The following is a 22,057-nucleotide window of genomic DNA, read 5'->3' as shown; positions in this document are numbered from 1 at the left end:
TGCAGAAAAACTAGTCCATGCATTTGTTACCTCAAGGCTAGATTACTGTAACTCATTACTATCTGGATGTCCCAGTATCTCCATAAAAAGCGTCCAATTAATCCAGAATGCCGCAGCCAGAGTCCTGACAGGAACTAGCAAGAGAGATCATATTTCTCCTATATTGGCTTCTCTTCATTGGCTCCCTGTAAAATACAGAATATAATTTAAAATCCTTCTTCTCACATACAAATCCCTTCATAATCAAGCTCCTTCATACCTTAAAGACCTCATAGTACCATATTATCCCAATAGACCACTTCGCTCTCAGAGTGCAGGTCTACTTGTGGTTCCCAGAGTTCTCAAAAGCAGAATGGGAGGCAGAGCCTTTAGCTATCAAGCTCCTCTCCTGTGGAACCAGCTCTCAGCCTGGGTTCAGGAGGCAGACACTCTCTGTACTTTTAAGGCTAGACTTAAAACCTTCCTCTTTGACAAAGCATATAGTTAGGGCTGGCTTCAGGCAACCCTGAACCATCCCTTAGTTAGTTATGCTGCTATAGGCCTAGACTGCCCGAGGACCATCGGTGCACTGAGCTCCCCTACCCTAACCCCCCCCCAAATCTATATTCCACTAACCTTGCGCTCTCTCTCTCTCCCCTAGTTTGTGCTCTCTCCCTCCCTCTCTCTCTCTCTGTCCTCTCTCTCTCTGTACCTTCTGCAGGTGTCCCTGGTCCTGGAGCTGTTTATCGCTGATGTGCAGTTACTGGCCCCACCAACTTGCAGTGTCTATTTGTTGTTTATTGTTGCTGTTCTTTTCTCTCTGCTCTATCCACTCACCCCAACCGGTCGAGGCAGATGGCCGCACAAACTGAGCCCGGTTCTGCTGGAGGTTTTTTCTTCTATTAAAGGGAGTTTTTCCTCTCCACTGTCGCCAAGTGCTGCTCATAAGGGATTTGTTGGGTTTTTAGTTTTAGTTTTTGTAAAGTGCCTTGAGATGATTTGTATTGTGATTTGGCGCTATACAAATAAAATTGAATTGAATTGAAATTGAATTGAATTCTCTCTCCTTGTGGTTCACATACAACACGACAGGGTTTGAATAAATAGATTAAGATAAAAAACATAATAATTCTGCTTAGTGTGACATCGTATTGTCATTTTAATACAATTACATCATTTATATAGATGCCACAAACCACCAGGACCACAGACAGCACGGCACGGACCTCAAATCCTTGAGACAGACCAGACACCTGGGAGGCCTGGACCAGACAGGCCACACTGCTGCCACTCAGACCACAGAACAGCGCCCCTAGAGCTGGTCTCTGTAATGGTCCGTGACACCGACAGGACAGACCAGACTTTTGGCGACAGGGTGTTGTTAGGTCCCTGTTTGGAAGCTACATTCAAACACGCTGTGACCTGATCTTTATTCCAATAGAATATACTGACTCAAACAGCCTGCAGGTTAAACAGCTACAGTAAAATCGAGGTCAACAGGAAATGTAAACAAGCCTACAATAAACACATCACATTGTCAACAACAATTGTTTGTATAACCGACTTTTAATTGCAAAATAAATTGAGGTCTAGTTTTGGATACTGTCATGAATCACTCTGAATGATCACAACGATCATATTATTGTATAGTGTGACGTTACAGGGGGATGCAGATTATTTCAGATGCAAATAATCCACCTTAAAGAAACTATATCCCTTGTCATAATGCAGATTTATTCACCATCCTCATGTGTTTAAAATCGTGTTCATGCTTAGTAACATATGGTGAATTTGAACAGTAAGTTTGATTTGTCCGATAGTCTAATGTTACTGGGAATAGACATTATGACTAGAGACTACATTTTTTAATTATAGAAAGTAAGTTTCCTCTGGCCATAATAGCAAACAGTGAAGTGTCAGCACTGAATGTTTATGTTTCACCTTTGTTATTGTGTTTCTCAAGGATACGTGATTCTTTTATGCAAATGAGTTAAGGTCAGAGGTTGAGAATATAGGCCAGTACGTGATGTTGCAGTTTCACTGGTTGCCTTAGTGCATTGACTTGGTTTTACTTAAAATATGGTCATGGATCCAGAGGAATACAACAATATATACGTATAAACATACATATAAAAAAAAAAAAAACAATATCCCATGGACTTTACCAAGAGTGAGAAGGTAAGTAACGTTTTGTAAATGTCACTGATTAACCATCATAATCATTTTGTAAATGCAACTGAAAAAACACATTAATGGCTTAAATGTATCATATCAACAATTTCTTTTTGCCTTGGGGTTTCTTTTGACCCCATTAACTACTCTCAAGCAGGCTATTTACAGTTTGTGAGCAGACACTTGTGCCTATTACTCTGTGTGTGTATGTGAGGGAGACAAAGGGAGAGAGTGTGTTTGTTGAGAGTGCATGAATATTGTGTGTGTATGAGTGAATGTGTGTTAATTATATATTTATATATGTTAAGTATATATTTCAGTTTTTCTTTTTTAATAAATTTGCAAAAATGTCCACATTTCTGTTTTTTTCTGTCAAGATGGGGTGCTGAGTGTACATTAATGAGAAATAAAATGAACTTTTTTGATTTTGGCAAATGGCTGCAATGACACAAAGAGTGAAAAATTTAAAGGGGTCTGAATACTTTCCGTACCCACTGTACATGTGCTGAGACAGTGACAGCGTTTGTCTGTTGTTGATGTCATTTCTGCTCTTTGTTACAGGTCAGAAGGATTATGGGAAATGTCTTGTCTCTCAGGAAGAGTTTGAGAAGAATGAAGGAATAAAGGCAAAAGTTGGCAGTGATGTTATTCTCCCATGTCTCCCAAAGTTTGATATCAATTCAAATGATTATACCCTGGAGTGGAGCAAAGATGGAGGAGAAATATTTGTCATCAGGAATGAACATCCTCACATTACAGATTCCAGCTACAACAACAGGCTGACTGTTCCCATTGAAGAGTTTAAAAAAGGAAACGCTTCACTGAAAATCTCTGGAGTGAAGGAGGAAGATGGAGGAGACTACTGTTGCTGTATTCGTCTGAACAATGAGGAAATAAAATGCGCTGATGTGACTCTTGGTGAGTATTATAAGCATCTCACTGTTTCTGCAGAACAAACTGCTCTGCTGACTGTGCCTTTGTCAAAGCATCATAATAATGTGCTGCATGTTGGAGAAATCAGCCACAGAACAGACTCTGACAGGAATTGATGCTGAGTATAAAAGGCTTCCTTTATTTTCCTGATGTCGAACATTAAAACTCTTGAAATGTTTATTTTCTCTTTCTGAGCTGAAGAGTAAAGACCCAGAAACACACACAGGTCAGAAAATAAAAAGAAGATTTCTATCTTTTGTCATGAATGAACTGAGTTTTGTGAAAGTGTGTAGTTTAACTTTAGTGATGAAATGAAGCCCAGGTGACCAGAGTAAGAACAAAGACCTGCCTCCTACAAATGATTCAGTAGGAACCAGTGAGTATTTAGTTGGTCCATGTTTTTATCTCTTGTGTTTGGTGCAGAACAGTTTGGCTTTAAAGACTCAGGGACGTGTTTTCAGAATAGAAGTGTTGTCTTAGTAGATCAGCACCGACTGGACATGTTTACAGAGAGGTCAGTAAAAAGAGCAACAGGTGGAATATTTTATAATGGATTCACAGAAGGTTCCTCAAAATAGCAGAAAAAGGTTTTTATATAAATGTGTCTTCATAATAGAACATGTGGAGGAATTTATCCCACATATGAAGTAGTGTAATAGACTAAAATGAAGTGTGATGATAGTTACACAAAATATTATTCAGAGAGTCACGATAACACCAGTTTATCAAATTCTACCTGATAATCAATAAAATGCTGCCATGAACCATTTTTACCTGCTCAGACTCAAACCTTGTCTTTTCTGTTCTTCCAGGTGAAGGTGTACCAGTGGAACATGTTGCTGCTCTTGTAGCTGCTTTTCTTGTAGTTGCTGTTCTTGTTCTTGCATTTTCCAGATGTCGCCCATGTAAGTGACTTATTTCTGCTTCCAAACATCTTAACATTCAGCATGTTGGTTCTGATTGACTGTGATGTGTGATGGCAGCAGACGTCCTGAATTACTTCACAACTTTACATCTAGACCTCATGTCATGTCGGATCATGAGTCATTTTGGATGGTACTGACAAATAATTGGTTTTGTCTTGTAAAACCTCATGTGCAGGGCAACGAAGGAAAGGACACAATGGCCATATATGGCCAAAACAATGGCCATATATATATATATATATACTCTATATTACTCTGCTATATAAATAAACTTGCTTTACATTTTTTACAAAAACATGGTTCATTCGTGTCTTTGTCACATTGGCCCATTCAAAATGTGTCCACCAAAAGGCTTTAGGTACAAAAGCCTCCACAATGAGCTAAATTCTATGACGACACTCAGACCCATTGGTGAGCACATGGGTCATGTTGATGTTGGACTAAATAGCTGACATGACGCTCACTGAGCAGCTGTTTTAACACAAGTCACTGAATAGGAACAAACAGCTGCATTGGCTAAAATAATGAAGAGCACACACAGTTTGAATGATGTTATTAACTTTAAAGCTGAAAATGGTCTTAAAGGTACAGCAACATACGCACTGACGCTATAACGAGACGCTTTTTAGAGAGAAAACTCGCTGCTCACTAATATCAGCTAATTCCTTCATGATGCTGAAAAGCCAGAGGGAACATGCAAATATTTACATGTTTACAGGGGCAGATAATTACAGAGAGAAGAAACAGGATCAGCCCCTCAAAGCTGAGGCACTTGGTTTTTCTCAATGCCAGTCTCCACTGAAGGAGAAAACTTTTTCTTATGGTTTTACACATTTTAATTTATATTTTGTAGTGTGATTCTGTAAGCTTCTGTGTGTTGTTTCACTTTAAATTTGTTTAGTAGTAAAAAGCCAAAAGTTTAAAATAGTTTAATTAGTTTAGGTCATTTGTAAATAGTTAAAACATTTGTTTTTACACTTTCTACTTTATTTTTTATCACTCTGTAGAGTGTATAAATAAAGGTGTATTTATCTAATAAACATTTCATATAGTGCATGTTTTTTTACATTAGTAATTCATATTTAGCATAACTTTACATTATTGTTGGTAATAATTTAATTTAATTTAAGCACCAAAAAATCTGAAGAGCCACTTGGGAGCCGAAAGAGCCGGTTCTTTAAAAAGCGCCGGAATTCCCATCACTAGTAGTTTTTCTTCATTATTGGTTCAGATTTGTCTTTTTATATAAATATTGTGAATTTAAGAAGAAAAAATATTTTGTGTTCCCCACTTTCAAGCATGCAACATAAATTCTGATCCTTCACTAATGACGCCTGAGAAACAGAAAACTCTTCTATATGAGATCAGTCTGTCCATGTTTGAATTTTTTAAAAAGGTGTCATTTTAAACAAACACAGTGCATGTCAAACACCAGAAGACGTAACTGTAAAGTGCCTGCTGTGTGTTCAGGCACAGAAACATGAGGTTTGGTTGGTGTGTAACTGGAGCCCCACATTGTCCCCACATTGTCACAGTGTGAACAACATGGGGCAAAAGCTGCTGTAAGCTGCCTGTGTAATGAAGGATATATGGGTGAACACATTTTATTCATTTTATTATTTACGTCTCATCGTGAGTGTTTATGGTTTACAAAACAAACAAAAACTGTGTGTTTTCTGTTTTGGGAGACATCATTTATATTCATATCAATTAATTATACTGCTGTGATTTAATGTCAGAACCAAAAGCTTCAGTAAAAACAGACAAACTGCTGCATCGTCAGTGATAAACAAACACTTTGTAAAGGTACAAATATAAAAATAAAGCTCAGCAGATGCAGCAGTGACCTGAACATTTATAAACATTATATACACACATATCTTCATCTCCATCATCTTCATCATCATCAGCCCAGTTAGAGACTCCCAGAGCGTCTCTTAGCATCAGCTCGAGCTGCAGGAAAACCAGAAGGTTTTTCAGTGAATTGAACATTTGTCCACATCAGCAGCAGGAAATACAAAGACAAGTGTTCAGTGTTTCCTGTTTCAACCCCGTCTCCTCCCTGCTGCTAATGACAACACCTGTCACCTGACCACAGGCAGGGGGCGCCACAGTGTTTGATTTTCACTTCTTCCTGTTGTGTTAGTTTCTGTCACACACTGACGTCACCTGCACTTTGTTTACTGTCTAGATTGTCTTCTACAGATTCTACGATCACTGGGATGTTTGGAGGTGCTCTTACCTCGAGCCCACTTCCTGTAGATACATATACACACCACCATGATGACGGTGTAGAGGCTGAACAGCAGGACGGTGCACACCAGCTTGGGAAGGGACATGACCACAGGAGGAGGAGGAGGAGGAGGACTGACAGTGTTGGGCTGATCCTGGACTGTGAAGAAGAAAATATCACAATAATGTGATGAGATGTGATTTTCATGGGGTCATGTTTCCCACTGCAGGGGCTTCTGGGTAGAGACAGTATGTGGAAGGTCTAATCGTTCATACAGAGACTCCGACCCCTGAACCTCTGAGACGAGTCCTGTCTCCATTACAGCTTTGCCTCAGACACGTGTCGACCTTCCACACATGCATGCAGACAACAAACCGACTCCTCACCTCTGACAGCCAGGAAGCTCTGTGGTGACTGTCCTTCTGTGGGGTGTTCACACTTGTAGAAACCTTCGTCAGACTCTGACACGGGTTTAAGGACCATCTTTCCTTCAGGCTGCGTGCCGATGAAAACGCCGTCCCTGAAGAACGAAGCGTTGAAGTCAGACGCCGACTTCGGTGCGTATCTTTGCTTGAAGGAGCAGCGAAGAACCACTTCACCACCCTCTGTCACGGGGAGTGCAGGGACCTCCAGGATCACCTCATCAACTGAAATACAGGAAAGCAAACCATGGTCCCTGATTATGGACTTCCTGTGTCCACAGTCTGACTAAAACACTGCAAACTCACTGTTCACTGTGATGTTGAGGACGTTGCTGTGCTCCCCCTGCTCAGACTCACACCAGTACAGTCCAGTGTCTGATGTGTAGACGCCCTTAACAATGCAGGAGGAGCCTTCTGGGCGACCCCAGCCGACCTCACATGGAACCAGTGAAAAAGAGGAGGTGTTCCTCATCACTTTCCACTCACTGAAGGTTCCCGGCACCGCACAGCTCAGAGTGAAGGTCTCATACCGGAAGAACTGAGATCTGTCAGGATGGATGCTCAGTGTGGAAACTGTGGCTTTGACAACAGATGATACAACAGACTGAAACATGAATCTGACCCTTTGTGGTATTTTATGAACAGAAACACTAAACCTCATGTGTTTTTCCTTTGAGAACGTACTGCATCTGACTGTCACAGTACACAGGCTGCGTACTTTCAATGTACTCAAAGAAGTACTCAGCTCCTTTACTGCAGTAACAGTAGAAATACCACAGATTAAAAATCTAAATAATCCAGTAAACATTTGTCTTAAATTAAATGATGTTTGGGGGTTTCCACTCTAATCTGCATGAAGCTGTAAATAACAGACGTACATGAACCTGTCACTCATCAGCCTGTTTCTACACACAGATCCTGTACAAGTCAGCTGAATGTTCAGTAAAAGCCATTAAAGTATCACTGACGTGGCTGAGAGGAAACAGTTCCTTCTTCTCACTGTCTCTGAACATAGAAAGAAATATCCCAACTTCAACAAGTCAACTCTGACTGGCAGTCGATAAGAACACAGGACCACTGCATCAGTACTGACTGTGATTCTTCCCACACTGGTAGCAAACATCTAAACATCCTTGTGACTTTTTGCAGACCTGCTTTTCTTTTGTGTGTAGTACAAAACGGAAAGATGATGCAACAAACAGGCAACAGTTGGTTTTTGTGTATCTGATATGAAACACCACCGTCCCCACACACACGACCGCTCATATATAACACCCCAGATAAACAACAATAATATTAAAATAATCAAACCCCAGATTACATTCAATGCAAACGTTTTCAAATCTTGTATTTACATGTGATGGTTAAGGTCACGCAGCCAAAACGCTTGTTCAGAGTTAATAGATCTAAAAGCAGTAGCTCAGAAAAATGAGCTGAAAGTATTTAATGATAATCTGACAACACACAATATTTCAATCAAGTCAAGTTTTACAAAACAATAATCACATCAGCACATTGGAATAAATCTGAGAGAACCAACTAGAGAACAATAGACTGTGTTAAGGCTGAAATATTGTAAATTAATCATCATCAAATTCAAATTAACTACATTAAAGGAGAAAACTCCTTATTATATATTATGTTTTTAAAAAGTTACATTTCTTACACATTACTTGGAACAGGCTCGTAATTTCCATCCTGCATTGGTGATGTTTGCCTTTCTCTAATTCAGTTTCACTCAAACTACCCACATCCTGATTCTAAAGCCACATTCATGAACGACACCAAAAAAAAGGGCAGGTTAGAAAACACAGCAGCTTTTTACACCGTACAACATGAGACATTAAAGAAAACACCTGAATAAATGAGTGGAGAAGAATAACAGGTGCAGATGCTTCAGGAGCACTGCAGGCAAGAACTGAACAATTAACATCCTTTTAACTTCTGTTCTTTTATAAACTTACTGAGCTGGAACGTTTTAGTCCTGATGTTGGAGCAGCTTTGAGAACCATGAGTGCAGGTTTGTTTATAGTGCGTTTGTTGGCATAGATGGGATGAGATGAAACCACTTTATTAATCTCCAAAGGGAAGTTCAGTAGGTAGATGCGTTTGAGAACCAGTTTATTAGGAACCCCCTGTGTCGGACTCAGTTTAAAAAACTATTCAACACATTTAATTTGATGCATAATTTTAGTTATGTGTGTTTTTCTTTTTAAATACATCATGTGAGGCGTATCTTGTCCAGTTCCCACTGCACCTGCAGCAGCAGCTACTTTCAGCTACTTTTCTATGTCTGTCTGCTGTGTGAGCAGCTCGACGCGTCATGTGACATAAAGGGGCCTCGCTGGCAGCGGTCACGTGATTTTGGTTCGTGCCGAGGCAGAGATCCTCAGCGACACTTCCGCTTCAAAACATCGACGCTGTTTCGGCACCTTATAGCCACAGGGACTTGACTGTAGTGTGTTTCTCCTCCGCCATGGTGATACCTGAGGGTTTCAAACACACCTGGTCACCGGGACAGTTGTGCATGTTCGGGCTCGTGTCTGTTGTCCTCATGGGGCTAACGTCACCACAGACAGTCGGTGGTGAGTCGATCTGTCAGACTGACTAAACCTTCACATGGTTCACGTCAGTTTCTGCTTTGTTTCTTTAACGAACTTGACTCGGGTCGTTTTTAGTCCAAGAAAAGTTTGTTTTGATGTGTAATGACAGCTAACTGCTAAGCTAGCAGCTAGCTTCTGATGAGCTAATAGCGTTAGCATAAGTTAGTGTAAAAGTTAGTTTACCTTTATGACATGAGTGTTATTCTGTGATAAATGAACAACAAAGTCGTTCCTCCACAGCATATCGATTATCGATTTATAAGCAACAAATGGAAACAACAACTTCTCACATTTCAGAGCCCTGAAACCAAAACAGTGGTTTGTGTAAAACTACAGAAATGATTAGTCAGTGATCAATCTCAGGTGCTGAGTAATATTATGTTGATCAGCTGATCACTACGGTTCTTGTGCAGACGACAGATAAATCAGTTGATTATTCAGCCAGAAGTGGCTTGTTTTAAACACAGGAACATACAAACACTCATTTCATCTCATTTTCTGTTACATGTGTCATTGTGCTGAGAGGAATCAGGACCTTTTGTTCTTAAACTACATCAATTCATTTTCACAGTATTTCTAAATTAGGTTTTTATCATCCCTGAAATTCATACGGAGCCAAGCAGCTGTTTCATAACGTTTCATTGATATGTTTCATTAACATCTCAGGTGGACTGAGCTGTGTCAGAGTGCAGCTTCAGTGGGATGATACACTGCACATACACTTTGCTGTCTGTCAGTACATTCACAGTAACTTAATGCTGCTTTGTGTTGATGCACATTTAACAGACCAGACAGGGACTGATCCCACATCCAGTCCGACTACAGTTAATAACACGACCAACGTGACAGAATCCAGTAAGTAACTTCTGCGTTTCCAGAAATAAGTTTTATCTGTTCTGCTTTTGTAAAACCACAATTCAGAGTCACAGCATTTGTTTGAGAACATAATGTCCTTATGTTCTCAGTCCCATCTGTCCTTATGTTCTCAGTCCCATCTGTCCGATGGGACTGAGAACATAAGGACAGATGGGACTGAGTGAAACAGGAGCAGCTGGAAAGTGAAATAATATTTCACAGAAAATGTTTAAGTAGCACAATAAATATACAAATGTTAAAGAAGTGGAAACTAAAGTCAGCAGAGCTTCATCTTTATCTCCCTGTGCTCATCTCACTCTCTCTTATTCTTCAGGCACCATCACAGACTGGGAAGAAAGGATAATTGGGTGTTATATTATACGTTTTAATCCACTTCCTGTCATGATCATAGCTGGCATCGTCCTCCTCGTCTTTGTCCTCGTCCTCGTCCTCATCATCAACTGCTACAGAAAGAATTGTGCAAAACGTAAGTCGGTTATTTCTTCTCCCAAATGTCTTGACATTAACCTTGTTCCAGTGGTGTTTCTTGAATATGCAGTGACTGACCTTCAGGTGACGACAGAACTGATCAGTCCTAAACATTAGAGATGAACCAGACTCCCTGAAATTCATACGGAGCCAAGCAGCTGCTTCATAACGTTTCATTGATGTGTTTCATTAACATCTCAGGTGGACTGAGCTGTGTCAGAGTGCAGCTGAGATATATATATATATATATATATATATATATATATATACACACACACACACACACACACACACACACACACACATACAGTGGACTGGCCCCACCAACCTTCACAGAAAATGTTTAAGTAGCACAATAAATATACAAATGTTAAAGAAGTGGAAACTAAAGTCAGCAGAGCTTCATCTTTATCTCCCTGTGCTCATCTCACTCTCTCTCATTCTTCAGGCACCATCAAAGATGGGAAAACAGACCCGATTATTGGTGGAAGTGCAGGTGTTTTCGTATTCTTTGTCTTCGCCACCTTCACTGTCACCGTTGTTGCTACCATCTCCGGCGTCGTTGCTCTCTTCGTCGCCGGCGTCCTCGTCTTTGTCCTCGTCCTCCTCATCATCATCTGCTGCAGAAAGAAATGTGCAAAACGTGAGTCGGTTATTTCTTCTCCCAAATGTCTCGACATTAACCTTGTTCCAGGGGTGATTCTTGAATATGTAAACATGAGTGTGATATTTAGTGATTCATGCCAACGTGCTGTTTGAAGGCAGGAGGTAGTTTGTTATTGTTGTGTTGAGGTGGAGAGAAGAGTCTGTGTCCTGTCACACATCAACAAGTAATGTTAACTTTTTATTTAACACTCAGGCTGATCTGTACCTGAACTGTGTGTTTAGTCTCCTAACATGGATTATACTGTAGCTGAGAGAAAAGTCATAAATGTTGACATTTGACAGGACAAAACTGTTTTGCAGAAGCCCAGAGACCAGACCAGGAAAACGCCATCGAAGGGGTCCCTCTGGATTCACCAACACCCAGAGACAACACACCAGAGGACTGTCCTACAGGGTGAGGAAAAGTTTTGCATCAATGATATTAAGAAAAACTATTTTCAGTTGATTTTCTCCCAGATTGTTTCCTGACAAAAGCTTCCAACCCTCCAACAACAGGCAGGTAGAAGACAAACCCTCTGGTTCAGTCATACAAATACAGGTGCAGGGGAGGGTCAGGGTCAGATAAACACATCCAGACAATAAACTGGATTCTAGCTGGTTTCAGTGCAGTGAAGCTCAATGTGAGTGTGAAATGTTAAATATCAACCAGGAAGCTGCTTTTTGCACAATAACCTTTACTTTTACTTTTAAAGCAGCAGATCTGAGGTTTGACACCAGTGCTCAGGTTTCCTGGACATTTATTGACATGTGACTCTTAAATGTTCTGGTTTGTGAGCACTAACTAAAAAGTCATGTAGAGCTGGGATCCTTTGTCATGTTTCAGTTGTTGCTGGCTCCTCATGTGGTTTCCATTAAAAACCTTTTGGGCCTTAATGACGTCACATGTTTTAATATTTCACAGCAACAACTGGACAAGAATAATGAAATGTGTTTTTTCTGTTCTACAACTTAAAAGTATTTTAATGGAACTAAAGTTAAAACAATGACTCAAACTTCCTGCCGATTATCTGTTGAAGTGACATTGTGTTAATTGGCCTCTCCACAGAAAACTAACCAAAGACTGTGATGGAGTCTCAGTAGAAGTTTGTGGAGTCGCTGCACGACCCCGAGTAAACCACGGCTGAAGGACTGGATGTTGCTGTGGGAAATGGTTTGACCTCAGACCAGTGAATCTTGGAAAAATCCTCCTACTTTTAAATGACAGATGGAGTCTGCCTTACTAGAAACATCATGTTTTTATTTAAATTATATGAATTATTTTAGGCTCCTGCAGATCCCTGTGACACTAAATCAGGACTAAGTAGGTATAAATAATGGATGGATATAAATGATTTGATCTATTTAGACCAGGAGTGGTTTGAGGCAGATTCATAGCTGTTACAGTGTTAGCACAGCAGGGCTATGTTCTGTGTTACCACTCCTGGCTGTCCCCCCTCCTCTCTCTCTTAATTGCTCCTGTTGGTAGGACCAAATATGTAAACCTGATTGGTTAATATCTCCCCCTGCAGACCAATCACAGGCTGGAGGAAGGTTTTTGAAGGGAGACTGATTGGTATAGTCTCACTTCTCTCTTTGCTCCTTATTCATGCCTGGTATGTTCACCATGATGTGCTGGTCTGAGGCTTCATAATCCCTGGGTGGTCTAGGGAGACCTCTGGTGTTCTCATTATGGAAATGCACAGACACAGTATGCAGACTCAGTATATAAGTATTCTGTTCATTACTTTGTACTTCATTCCCTATGTTCAGGTCCATAGTGAAGAACACAAACCTCTTCATACATTTCATTCAGTTGCTGGTTATTTCAGGGGCCAAATGTTTTGTCAACCTGTTTGTCCTGCCTGTTGGAATTAATATCCATAAAGGTGTTATGTAAAATATATATATAAACAAAAAGGAGAGAAAATGAGTCAAATATTAACATGTTGTATATATTGTACTGAATATTGTTCCTGGACATATGCATATGTTTTACCACACTATGGCAGCCAGTGTGCAGTTTTATGCTGCAGTCTGCTGGGGAAGCAGCATAAAGCAGAAGGATGAAAAGCAGCTGGTCAAACTGGTGCGAACAGCTGGTTCAGTGACTGGACTCACTGGAGGCTGTGGTGGAGAGATGCTCACTGACAAAGGTAGAGACCATCCTGGAATATGCGGACCATCCCCGTCACTACATCGTGATGGAGCAGAGAAGGAACTGAATACTTTTACTGCTTAGTACTTATTACATTTACTACCTGAATTTCCCTTCAGGAATTAATAAAGTTTATTAATCTTGTCCTATAACCCAGACTATTCAAGAAAGTCAATATACATGCACATATATACATATATATATACAATGTTTACATTTATAAATATTTAATGAATTTAAGAATAAGAACTTCATGTATTAGATTTAAACTAGGTTTCCACATATAGGGAAGTTCTTTGTGATGGTGCAGATTTTGTTAAAACAGTAAATTGTTTTAAAAATAGTATTTCTTAATAACAACGTTACAAAAACTGTGGATTTGGTTTTCCAGAAAGGAAAGAATATAAGGAAAAACTAGAAAATAAAAATATTTGTTTTTCGTATTTTGAGTTTTATTTTGAAATCATTTTTGGTGTGCTTGTTCAGAAAACCGGCGCCGTCCGTTTGTTCGGCGTCGGTGATGTTGACGCCGTTTAACTGTCACCGCCCCTCCGGCGAGCCCAAGGCAGTAAACCGAACAGCGGCAGAAAACACTTCCGGGTGCTGCTTTAGCTTGTGAAGTTTTTAGTTTTCGGTTTCTGACGTTTGTAAATGAGGAATTAACGCAAAAACGGACGAAAGGAAGAGAAACCGAGGAATCGACGAAGAAGGAAAAGGAGGAGTTTGTGTTTTTAAGGCTGCGAAGGTAAAAACAAGTTGAACTCTCGTTTGGGTGTTTGTTGTTGGTCTCACCTCGTTAAAAACAAACAAACACGTATTTGTTTGTTTTTAACACAGGAACTGATCAGAATCATCGATTGTCGATGTTTAAACACAGTTTACTCCGTTTGTGTCGTGTCGGGGCAGGTTTTAGAGGCAGAGATGAAAGAAACAACACAAACACAAAAACAACATTTGTCTCCATGTTAGTACAGGCTGTAGCTTCTTCTACTGTTGATCTGTGGGAACTAAAACACAAGAAACAAAAGCAGCATGAGGTGTACCTAATAAACTGGCACCTCTGTGTCTTTTATTGTTGCTACCTGAATATAAATAATAATAATAAACAAACATGAAGCAGGTAAAAAGCTTTTGATGTTTTCTCCAGTTGTTGTATTGATGTTATTGGATTAGCATCAGTTTTATTTCTTCCTCTCATCGTTATTGATGATTATTTTTATTCACTAGAATTTACCTCCTCAGTGTGGCTTGTTTTTTAACACTATTCTTAGGCTGCAACGCGAGAGGTCAAAGTTCACCCCTTATTACCCATCATGCACTTTGCACTTGCTCGAATTAAAGTGTTAGGGGAAGTTACAGCAGACGCCTCAGTGACTCTGAGGTTTGTTTTGTTTGTTTGTTGTTTGTTTTTGAGGTGGTTTGGATCATCTGAACAACAGAGGCTGATAATACTGATAGTCTGAGCATTAAAACAGGGCTGGGGCTTGTTTCCTTGGGTTGACTCACATTAGTCATGAAGTGAAAACATGTCCTGACTGGTCAATTATTCCTGGTATTTTTCTGTGAAATCAGATGCCAGGACACTATAAAGACATTACAGGTATAATTATTTACAATGGCAGAACATGTTTCTTCCCAGTCTGATGCTGATTGAGCAGCTGTATGAGCTGATGTCCAGAGGAGTTTTTCGGCCTGTTCTTCCTAAACTGAGGGACTCTGTAGCGCCTCTTAGAGGACTAGAGTTTATATTCTCCTTTCATCACATGGGAAGGGTCTGATGAAACGCTGCTGACTAGTCTGAGCATGTTTTTCTTGTGAGCTGCTTGAAAATGACTGCCTTTGGCATGTTGTCTCTGGACAGATACAGACTTGATCATATCATTTGGCTTTTAGTTTTACAAACTCTAAACCAGGGGTCTCCAATCCTGGCCCTACCTACTGCTGATTACCTGGATCTGGTGTGTTCAGACAATTAGAAACTGGAAGGGCAGGGATAGTTGGAAAACCTGCAGGACAGTAGTGCTCAAGGACCAGGGTTGGAGACCTCCGCTCTAAAACCACTCAGACTTTTATTTTGAAGATCAGGCAGAAACTTTAAATGGCCACTAGGTGGAGACAGATGACAGCAATGAGACAGATTATAAAACCAGGACTTGAAATCTGTGAGGCACAAAAACATTTTGTGGGTTGGGTTGTTTTGTGTCTATTTATTCTCAGTACGTAAACTACTTCTTACAGAGTGTATTAAAAGATGTTTTGTTTTTTACTGTCTGAAGGAAGAAGAGGATGGAGGTGATGGAGCAGAGAGGAGGCGTCACAGAGGAAGAAAATCCTCCCAGGGTGAGACAATGAAAACCTCTGTTGCTCAGTTTGCTCTGCTACTTCTCTCACTGCACACAGCATCTCGATACCACAGTGGTATATTAAGTACTTCAAATTAGAGGTATATAAGGTAGTTAACGTCAGCTACCCAGCGGTATATAAAGTACTTCAAATTAGAAGTAAATAAGGTAGTTAACGTCAGCTACCCAGCGGTATATAAAGTACTTCAAATTAGAAGTACTGTAGTAATATTTGGAATGCAGGACTTTTACCTGGAACAGAGGAGTTTTACTCTGTGGTATTTCTACTGTTACTGCAGTAAAACCTGAGGAGTGACTTTTACCTTACCTTCACCTGGTGGAACAAGGTTTGTTGGGTGTCCTGTCTCTGTTTAGAAGCTTTAAAATCCAAACCATTTCCACAAACCAGTTCATCGTCCTGTGCGGACGTTTGACAGGATGATGCTGCATAACCCAGTCACTGACGTCTGTTTGTGCAGAACAGATGCACTTATTCAGAATTACTCATCACTTTCTTATCGTGGGACTTATTAATAATTTCCCTGCCCGGCCCTGAATCAAATATAAAACAGACATGCGCTTGATTTATTTGTTCTTTACAGATATTCCACACGCAGATTATGCAACCAGTTACATAAAGGAACAGGAGCAGCCACAGCAGCTAACAGCTCCTACAATGTTATCAGCAGCTGTCACGACACCAGAGACAAACGGGAGCGATAAACAGTGACAGTGAGTGGATGAAATGGAGAGTGAAGTGTTTGTGTTGGATAAGATGGTCACAGTGACGGCAGGTAACAGGACTGGTCCTGCTGCTCTGATCGCAGCACCTGTGTGCAGAGCTGCAGTGAAGAACACAGTTGATTATGCTAAACAAAGCTAAGCTAAAGCCTGGAAGCAGGAGAAATACAGTAGAAGTACAACAAACATGCAGTATATGAGAATAAAACTAAAGTGAAAGATATAAGACAGCAGCCTAAACTATATAAGCGTCCCTGTACACCCACAGTCCGATCTAGTTGCCTTTCTCAAAGGCACCTTGTACTTTCCCCACCCAGATTAAACCTGTGGATCAGGGTGGTGGTATGCTGAAGCGTTTGGGGTCAGTATATCCACAGAAAGAAGAAATGGAAACTAGTAAATGGAGCCACAAATGCAAAACGAGTGGCCATGATTAACATTTGATTTTACAGGTGAGAACCAGGGGAGGACTAGACCTGGCAGATGTTGTGGTCAGGGAATGTGTTATGTCTCTGAGGGTCCTCACAAAGGTAGAAGTATAAATGTGTGTGTCATTACCTGACATCTGGGTCAGGTGACTGGTTCCTGTCTGTGACCTCTGACCTCTTTTTCCTGCTGCCAATCACAACAGGTGTCTGTCACCTCCATGCCAACCTCACAACCTTTTGATCTTGGCTCTGATTGGCCACTGTAAGCTTCAGTTCCCACGGTGATCCTCCCATGTGTTGTCAGGTTGCTTTGACGTGTGACCTTTGACCTTTCCACTGTCCCCCGCCTCATGCTGCGTTCAGGTAACGCACCTGTGCGAGGAGCTGACTGAGCCACTCCGACTCACCTGTGGGACTTTGTCTTTACAGGAAGCAAACAGTCATGACAACCACACAGACAACGATGTCACTTCCTGTCCAGCTGAGGAAATGCCAGAGGTTTCCATGGAAACAGGGCAGGGCAAAGGTGAAATAGTGAGAGGTGCAAATCTTTCTGTGATTTTTCTTTCATGTGAACTAATCTTCACTACAACATTGAACCACAATGATTGTTTGAATTCCCAGTTAAAGATAATCTGCAAACCCAGTAAATGAATTAGACTTTCTGATGGGATTCAGCTGAAGTTAATGTCAGTTTTGACCTTTGACCCCTACAGACTCCACAGTGACACCAGACAGTGGACCTGTGGTTGTCCAAGCAAACAACAAGAACCTGGCCAGTGAGAAGCTGGAGAAAGTCCGTAAGTGGAGCATCACCACATTTAAGGTGAGAGGAGCCCGACCAGACCTGTGATTGATGTTTATTGGTGATAATCAATCGGTTTGATCGGCACTGGCTGTGTGTCTGCAGTGTACCAAACAGGCTCTGGCCGAGAAGCTCGGCCGTGGGTCTCGTACGGTGGATCTGGAACTGGAGTCTCGCCTCGAGATGCTCAGAGACGACCGACAACGCTACAATGACGTGACCAAGCTGGCCCAGACGGTGGCCAATCAGCTCGCTCAAATGACAGTTACCCAGAAGACACTGGGGGATACTTTCACCGAGCTCAGCATCAAAACGCCGGCACTGCATGTGAGTGACGGGTTACATGTTAATATTACCAGGGATCTGAAGATCCAACGAAAAGGTCCGAAAAGGCTTCGATTTGTTTTTGCAGTTTTTAGCAGCATTAGCTTCAACATGTCTTAGTCTGTGATTTTACCTGATGAGAACCTCAAAATATTCTTCTAGTTCATGTTACTTTCATCACTGACCTAAACCAGGTGGCGTTTGGTGCAAACGCAGAGGCTCAGAAGTTTCTGTCGAAAAGCGGCGAGACATTGACGGCGGCCATCAACACCTTCACCTCCGATATGAACACGCTGGTCAACAAAACCATCGAGGACACCATGATCAACGTCAAGCAGTACGAGGCTGCCAGGTGGGTGGAACACAAGACTCACAGGACTGAGTAAGGTATGACACAAAGAAAACGAGTACCCTACAGGTCTAACAAAAGGATCCACAGTACTAATGTGTGTTGGAGGCCTCTGCTGTGGATTACCATGTGAACCTCCATCTTTCAGAGTCGAATATGATGCGTACCGAATCGACTTGGAGGAGTTGAACCTCGGGCCCCGTGATGCCACCACCGTCCCCAAACTGGAGCAGGCCCAGAAGGACTTCCAGTCCCAGAGGGAGAAGTACCAGAAGATCAGAGATGACCTGTCCGTTAAAATCAAGCTGCTGGAGGAGCACAAGGTACGAGGGAGTGATGGGACCAGAGAGAAAAGGCTTCACGTTATGTCTAAGTGTCACATTCCTGCTGGTTTGGAGTTGGTAAATCCATCCTTGTTGTTCACTGCCCACAGGTCAAAGTCCTCCATAACCAGTTATGGCTGCTCCACAGCGCCGTGGCAGCTCACAGTTTATCGTGTCACCGCTTCCTGGAGCATAACAGCCAAAAGGTCGACGAACACATGAGAAGCCCCAGCGTGGACGCCCCCTCATGGCTGGAGGAAAGTTGACCCCACAGCTAAAACTCACCATAGAGCCGATGGAGAGGTGGTGTAGGAATCATGGGATAAAGTTTGGGAATGTTTTGGGAATTTTGAACAAGAAATGTTCTGGTGGATGTGAAATTTGACACAGGTATGTAGTTTTAATTTTATTTATGCCAGAGTAGACTTGATTATGAGGAATTGCAATAGATTTCCAGCAGGAAGTTAGATTGTTAGTTTAGATGGAAATTATTTGGGAAGCTGAATGGGTTCCTAGATCCTGAAGAGGCTTAGAAAAAGGGGAATTTCATCACCAATTGATATTCATTGTTTTTTAAATTCTTGATGATATTTAGGACAAACCGGCCTCAGAACTCTTTTCTTCCGTGCCATATCATTTTACATATATGCAGCACTTGTGACTCCTGGCGTGTTTACCAAGCACACACGTATGTACCCTTCCACGTTTCTTTGCGTCTGTCTCAGTGTGTTGGGGAATAAATCCATCTAATCCTCTGTGAGGCACTAAGCCTTTCTTTGAACTGTAAAAATCCTCCACCACTGCAGACAGAAACTAAAAGTGGCCTCTACACCACCAGCAGAAAACAGCTTCACTGTCCACAAGAGCTGGTGCTGAGTCTCTTTTTATTAGCAAACATTTACATGGCATCTTTTTATTTTCATCACTTTCACTGGTTAAAATAACAAACAAAATGGGAGAAGGTTATTTCAACTGTCACTCACTATCATTACTGTTGGCTGTTGGTGAATGTGTGTTAAATATTATAGTAGCTCATGGATATTGAAAGCTGAATCCAAAGGGATTTGATAACTGAATCCAAACTGGACTCAGATTTGTCGTCCCCATCTTTACATGACAAGTTCAGCAAAATCTACAGACCAATAATACACGGAGAACCAAAAATATTCCTGTATGCTGACAATGTTTTCAGTGGTAAGCCAGTTCCTCAGGTACTATTTCCTCAGTAACCAATAATTTAGTGTTTACTTCCATCAAAGTCTGTATTGTCTTCGTTGCTCACACTCTTCTGGATGACTGCTGGTCATTCTGGTTTACATGGCAGAAGCTCGTCAACCCGTTGACAGCAATAATTCGCTACATGCCAAAAAATGCTGCAGTATGTCGACGATGGTGTTTAGTTTGTTGGTTGCAACATTTCATCAGTACCTAAAGTTTTATTGTTTGTGTCTAATCCGATACTGTATCGTCATCAGCCTGTAAGCATTTTTAAAATTTCAGCTTTAGCCACTAAGTTTCTACAGACACAACTTTAAAAAAGGTAAAATTGTCACACACTCCAGTTTATCTTATAATCAGTTAGATACAAAAAAAGAAGAAATCAGCTGAGTTGCACATGTACACCGTTTATTTTCTACAACTGCAGAAATGATGCACATTGTTATCCATTATTTTCTTTATCGTTGCTGAGGAAACTTAACGTTATTGTTTACTGTCTGCCCCTAAAGTCTGTTTAGTTTCATTTGTGTTGCCATTCGTAGTTGATATAACAGCCACGTGTTTCTGAAGCTTAAATGTGCAGTTTTTGCTCCGATTGTGTCAACGAGCTGTTGATCAACTTTGTTGAGGCAGTGTTGGATTAGATTTCATCATGAATTCAAATACTCCTGTTACTTCATGCATCTATCTTTATGCTTCTGCCATCTTTGCACTTTATTCAAAGCATAATCTGCCTTAAAGATCTCTTGTGTTTACCTCAGCAACAGCAAACACAACTATGCAATGACCGTGGATGCGTTTGTGCAATAAAGTCCATGAAATGTTGATGTTCACACCTTAAAAAGGATTTTAATCCATATCGACCAACTGGACCAAAACAAGGGGCTAAAAAGGGCTAACGGACCTGTAATGTTCCGTTTCATTTCGATCGTAAATGCAAAATAAGGACCAAAATATGCATAAATATGTTTTAACGTTCTTGAAAATGTTTGTATGACAGAACTGCCAAATTAATAAAGCAGAAGAGTTGACTGATCTTTGTATTTAAATGTTTTTTATTTGATTTAAAAAAAAAATCCCAGAACTTCAACCATCCAAACCTAAATAATAAACTCGGGTGATGGTTTTCTATAATATGGGGAAATGTATTATTTATGTTTACAATTGTAAGAGTCTGGTTTCAGGTTTGTTCACAAGGTACTGCTGGGGTTGTGTCTGGTGCTGTTGGTTTGGATGTTGCCTGAAGATGGACTGTGGGATTCTTTGGTTGTTTTTTGGTCTTTTCCAGGTGTGAACGCACCGCAGGATTAGGATGCAGTGTGTGTTTCTTTCTTTTAAACAGAGGGGCTCAGTGGTTGGACTTTAGAACAAGACTTGAGTCTGTTTGTGGTTTTGTTGCTCTGATTGCTTTAAAGGGAGGCAATTATTCACCTGGCAACACCAACACACAGACCTTCAGCTTTCTGCTGAAGCCAGGCTCCTTTTCCCAAACAAGTCAACAGCAGAACAAAGACTTTTCTAAGTGGTTCCTCCTTGGACTGAAACACAGCGAGGGACTGATTAACGTGTAGTCTGGTTAGTTTGCAGGACACACCAGGCTGTGGTCACTTTTTGTTTTTTAAAAACTAAAACTGTGAGAAGGTGAATATTTTTAGTTTGTAGTGATTAAATGTCTGTATTAAGGAATATGGTTCATGTCAGGACAACACAAGCTAAAATAATCAACTTAACGGGTATAAGAAGTTCTCAGATCATTTACTGCAGTAAAAGTCCAAAAGTACCATCATCCAGATGTACTTGAAGTATCCAAAGTAAAAGTACTCATTGTGCAGAATGGCCCATTTCACATGAATGGATCTGATATTATTGGATTCTAATTATTGATGATTATTGTGTTGATCACTTTAATGTTGGAGCTGATGTTAACTACCTTATATACTTCTAATTTGAAGTACTTTATATACCGCTGGGTAGCTGATGTTAACTGCCTTATATACTTCTAATTTGAAGTACTTTATATACCGCTGGGTAGCTGACGTTAACTACCTTATATACTTCTAATTTGAAGTACTTTACATATCGCTGGGTATCTGACGTTAACTACCTTATATACTT

At 40.8% G+C, this 22,057-nt stretch overlaps 3 protein-coding genes across 10 annotated transcripts; 2 read left to right on the top strand and 1 right to left on the bottom strand.

Moving 5' to 3' along the window:
* Positions 1-5,608: 5,608 nt before the first annotated feature.
* On the bottom strand, positions 5,609-16,212 carry LOC113139981 (sialoadhesin-like). Of its 5 annotated transcripts, none has more exons than XM_026323694.1 (4): positions 16,083-16,212; positions 6,972-7,244; positions 6,630-6,890; positions 5,609-6,402 (listed from the first exon to the last, which is right to left on the bottom strand). In XM_026323694.1, exons 2-4 carry the CDS (start codon positions 7,135-7,137, stop codon positions 6,191-6,193), a joined length of 639 nt encoding a protein of 212 aa, XP_026179479.1. In that variant the 5' UTR covers positions 7,138-7,244; positions 16,083-16,212; the 3' UTR covers positions 5,609-6,190. The 5 variants fall into 5 exon arrangements, with proteins under 5 accessions (XP_026179479.1, XP_026179469.1, XP_026179461.1 ...); XM_026323684.1 differs by lacking the exon at positions 16,083-16,212 and adding an exon at positions 8,332-8,510 and having other exon boundaries at positions 6,972-7,210; XM_026323676.1 differs by lacking the exon at positions 16,083-16,212 and adding an exon at positions 8,332-8,457.
* LOC113140732 (uncharacterized) lies at positions 9,015-13,564 on the top strand. The gene is made up of 6 exons (XM_026324710.2): positions 9,015-9,250; positions 10,055-10,123; positions 10,458-10,610; positions 11,061-11,255; positions 11,579-11,672; positions 12,324-13,564. The coding sequence occupies exons 1-6, from the start codon at positions 9,142-9,144 to the stop codon at positions 12,400-12,402; spliced, it is 699 nt and encodes a 232-aa protein (XP_026180495.1). The 5' UTR covers positions 9,015-9,141; the 3' UTR covers positions 12,403-13,564.
* On the top strand, positions 13,997-20,978 carry LOC113139945 (arfaptin-1-like). 4 transcript variants are annotated; one of them, XM_026323604.1, is made up of 8 exons: positions 13,997-14,157; positions 15,689-15,752; positions 17,353-17,449; positions 17,640-17,749; positions 17,834-18,055; positions 18,247-18,404; positions 18,550-18,724; positions 18,835-20,978. In XM_026323604.1, the coding sequence occupies exons 2-8, from the start codon at positions 15,699-15,701 to the stop codon at positions 18,988-18,990; spliced, it is 972 nt and encodes a 323-aa protein (XP_026179389.1). In that variant the 5' UTR covers positions 13,997-14,157; positions 15,689-15,698; the 3' UTR covers positions 18,991-20,978. The 4 variants fall into 4 exon arrangements, with proteins under 4 accessions (XP_026179389.1, XP_026179382.1, XP_026179405.1 ...); XM_026323597.1 differs by having other exon boundaries at positions 17,353-17,464; XM_026323620.1 differs by lacking the exon at positions 13,997-14,157 and adding an exon at positions 16,357-16,486 and having other exon boundaries at positions 15,698-15,752.
* The last annotated feature ends 1,079 nt before the right edge of the window (positions 20,979-22,057 follow it).

Source organism: Mastacembelus armatus, chromosome 18, assembly GCF_900324485.2.
Source record: "Mastacembelus armatus chromosome 18, fMasArm1.2, whole genome shotgun sequence".
In the NCBI taxonomy this organism is placed as follows: Eukaryota; Metazoa; Chordata; class Actinopteri; order Synbranchiformes; family Mastacembelidae; genus Mastacembelus; species Mastacembelus armatus.
Note: the sequence above shows the minus strand (reverse complement) of the source record. Positions and strands in the feature narration are given on the sequence as shown.

Bases quoted from the DNA above. Each gene is read 5' to 3' on its own strand.
- LOC113139981 (XM_026323658.1), bottom strand. From the start codon at position 7,473: ATGTTTACTGGATTATTTAGATTTTTAATCTGTGGTATTTCTACTGTT. The intron at 6,891-6,971 runs GTGAGTTTGCAG...CCTGTATTTCAG, and splicing joins CCTCAACATCACAGTGAACA to TTGATGAGGTGATCCTGGAG. The intron at 6,403-6,629 runs GTGAGGAGTCGG...TCTTCTTCACAG, and splicing joins GAGCTTCCTGGCTGTCAGAG to TCCAGGATCAGCCCAACACT.
- LOC113140732 (XM_026324710.2), top strand. From the start codon at position 9,142: ATGGTGATACCTGAGGGTTTCAAACACACCTGGTCACCGGGACAGTTG. The intron at 11,256-11,578 runs GTGAGTCGGTTA...ACTGTTTTGCAG, and splicing joins CAGAAAGAAATGTGCAAAAC to AAGCCCAGAGACCAGACCAG. The intron at 11,673-12,323 runs GTGAGGAAAAGT...GCCTCTCCACAG, and splicing joins CCAGAGGACTGTCCTACAGG to AAAACTAACCAAAGACTGTG.
- LOC113139945 (XM_026323597.1), top strand. From the start codon at position 15,699: ATGGAGGTGATGGAGCAGAGAGGAGGCGTCACAGAGGAAGAAAATCCT. The intron at 15,753-17,352 runs GTGAGACAATGA...TTGTCTTTACAG, and splicing joins AGGAAGAAAATCCTCCCAGG to GAAGCAAACAGTCATGACAA. The intron at 18,056-18,246 runs GTGAGTGACGGG...GACCTAAACCAG, and splicing joins TCAAAACGCCGGCACTGCAT to GTGGCGTTTGGTGCAAACGC.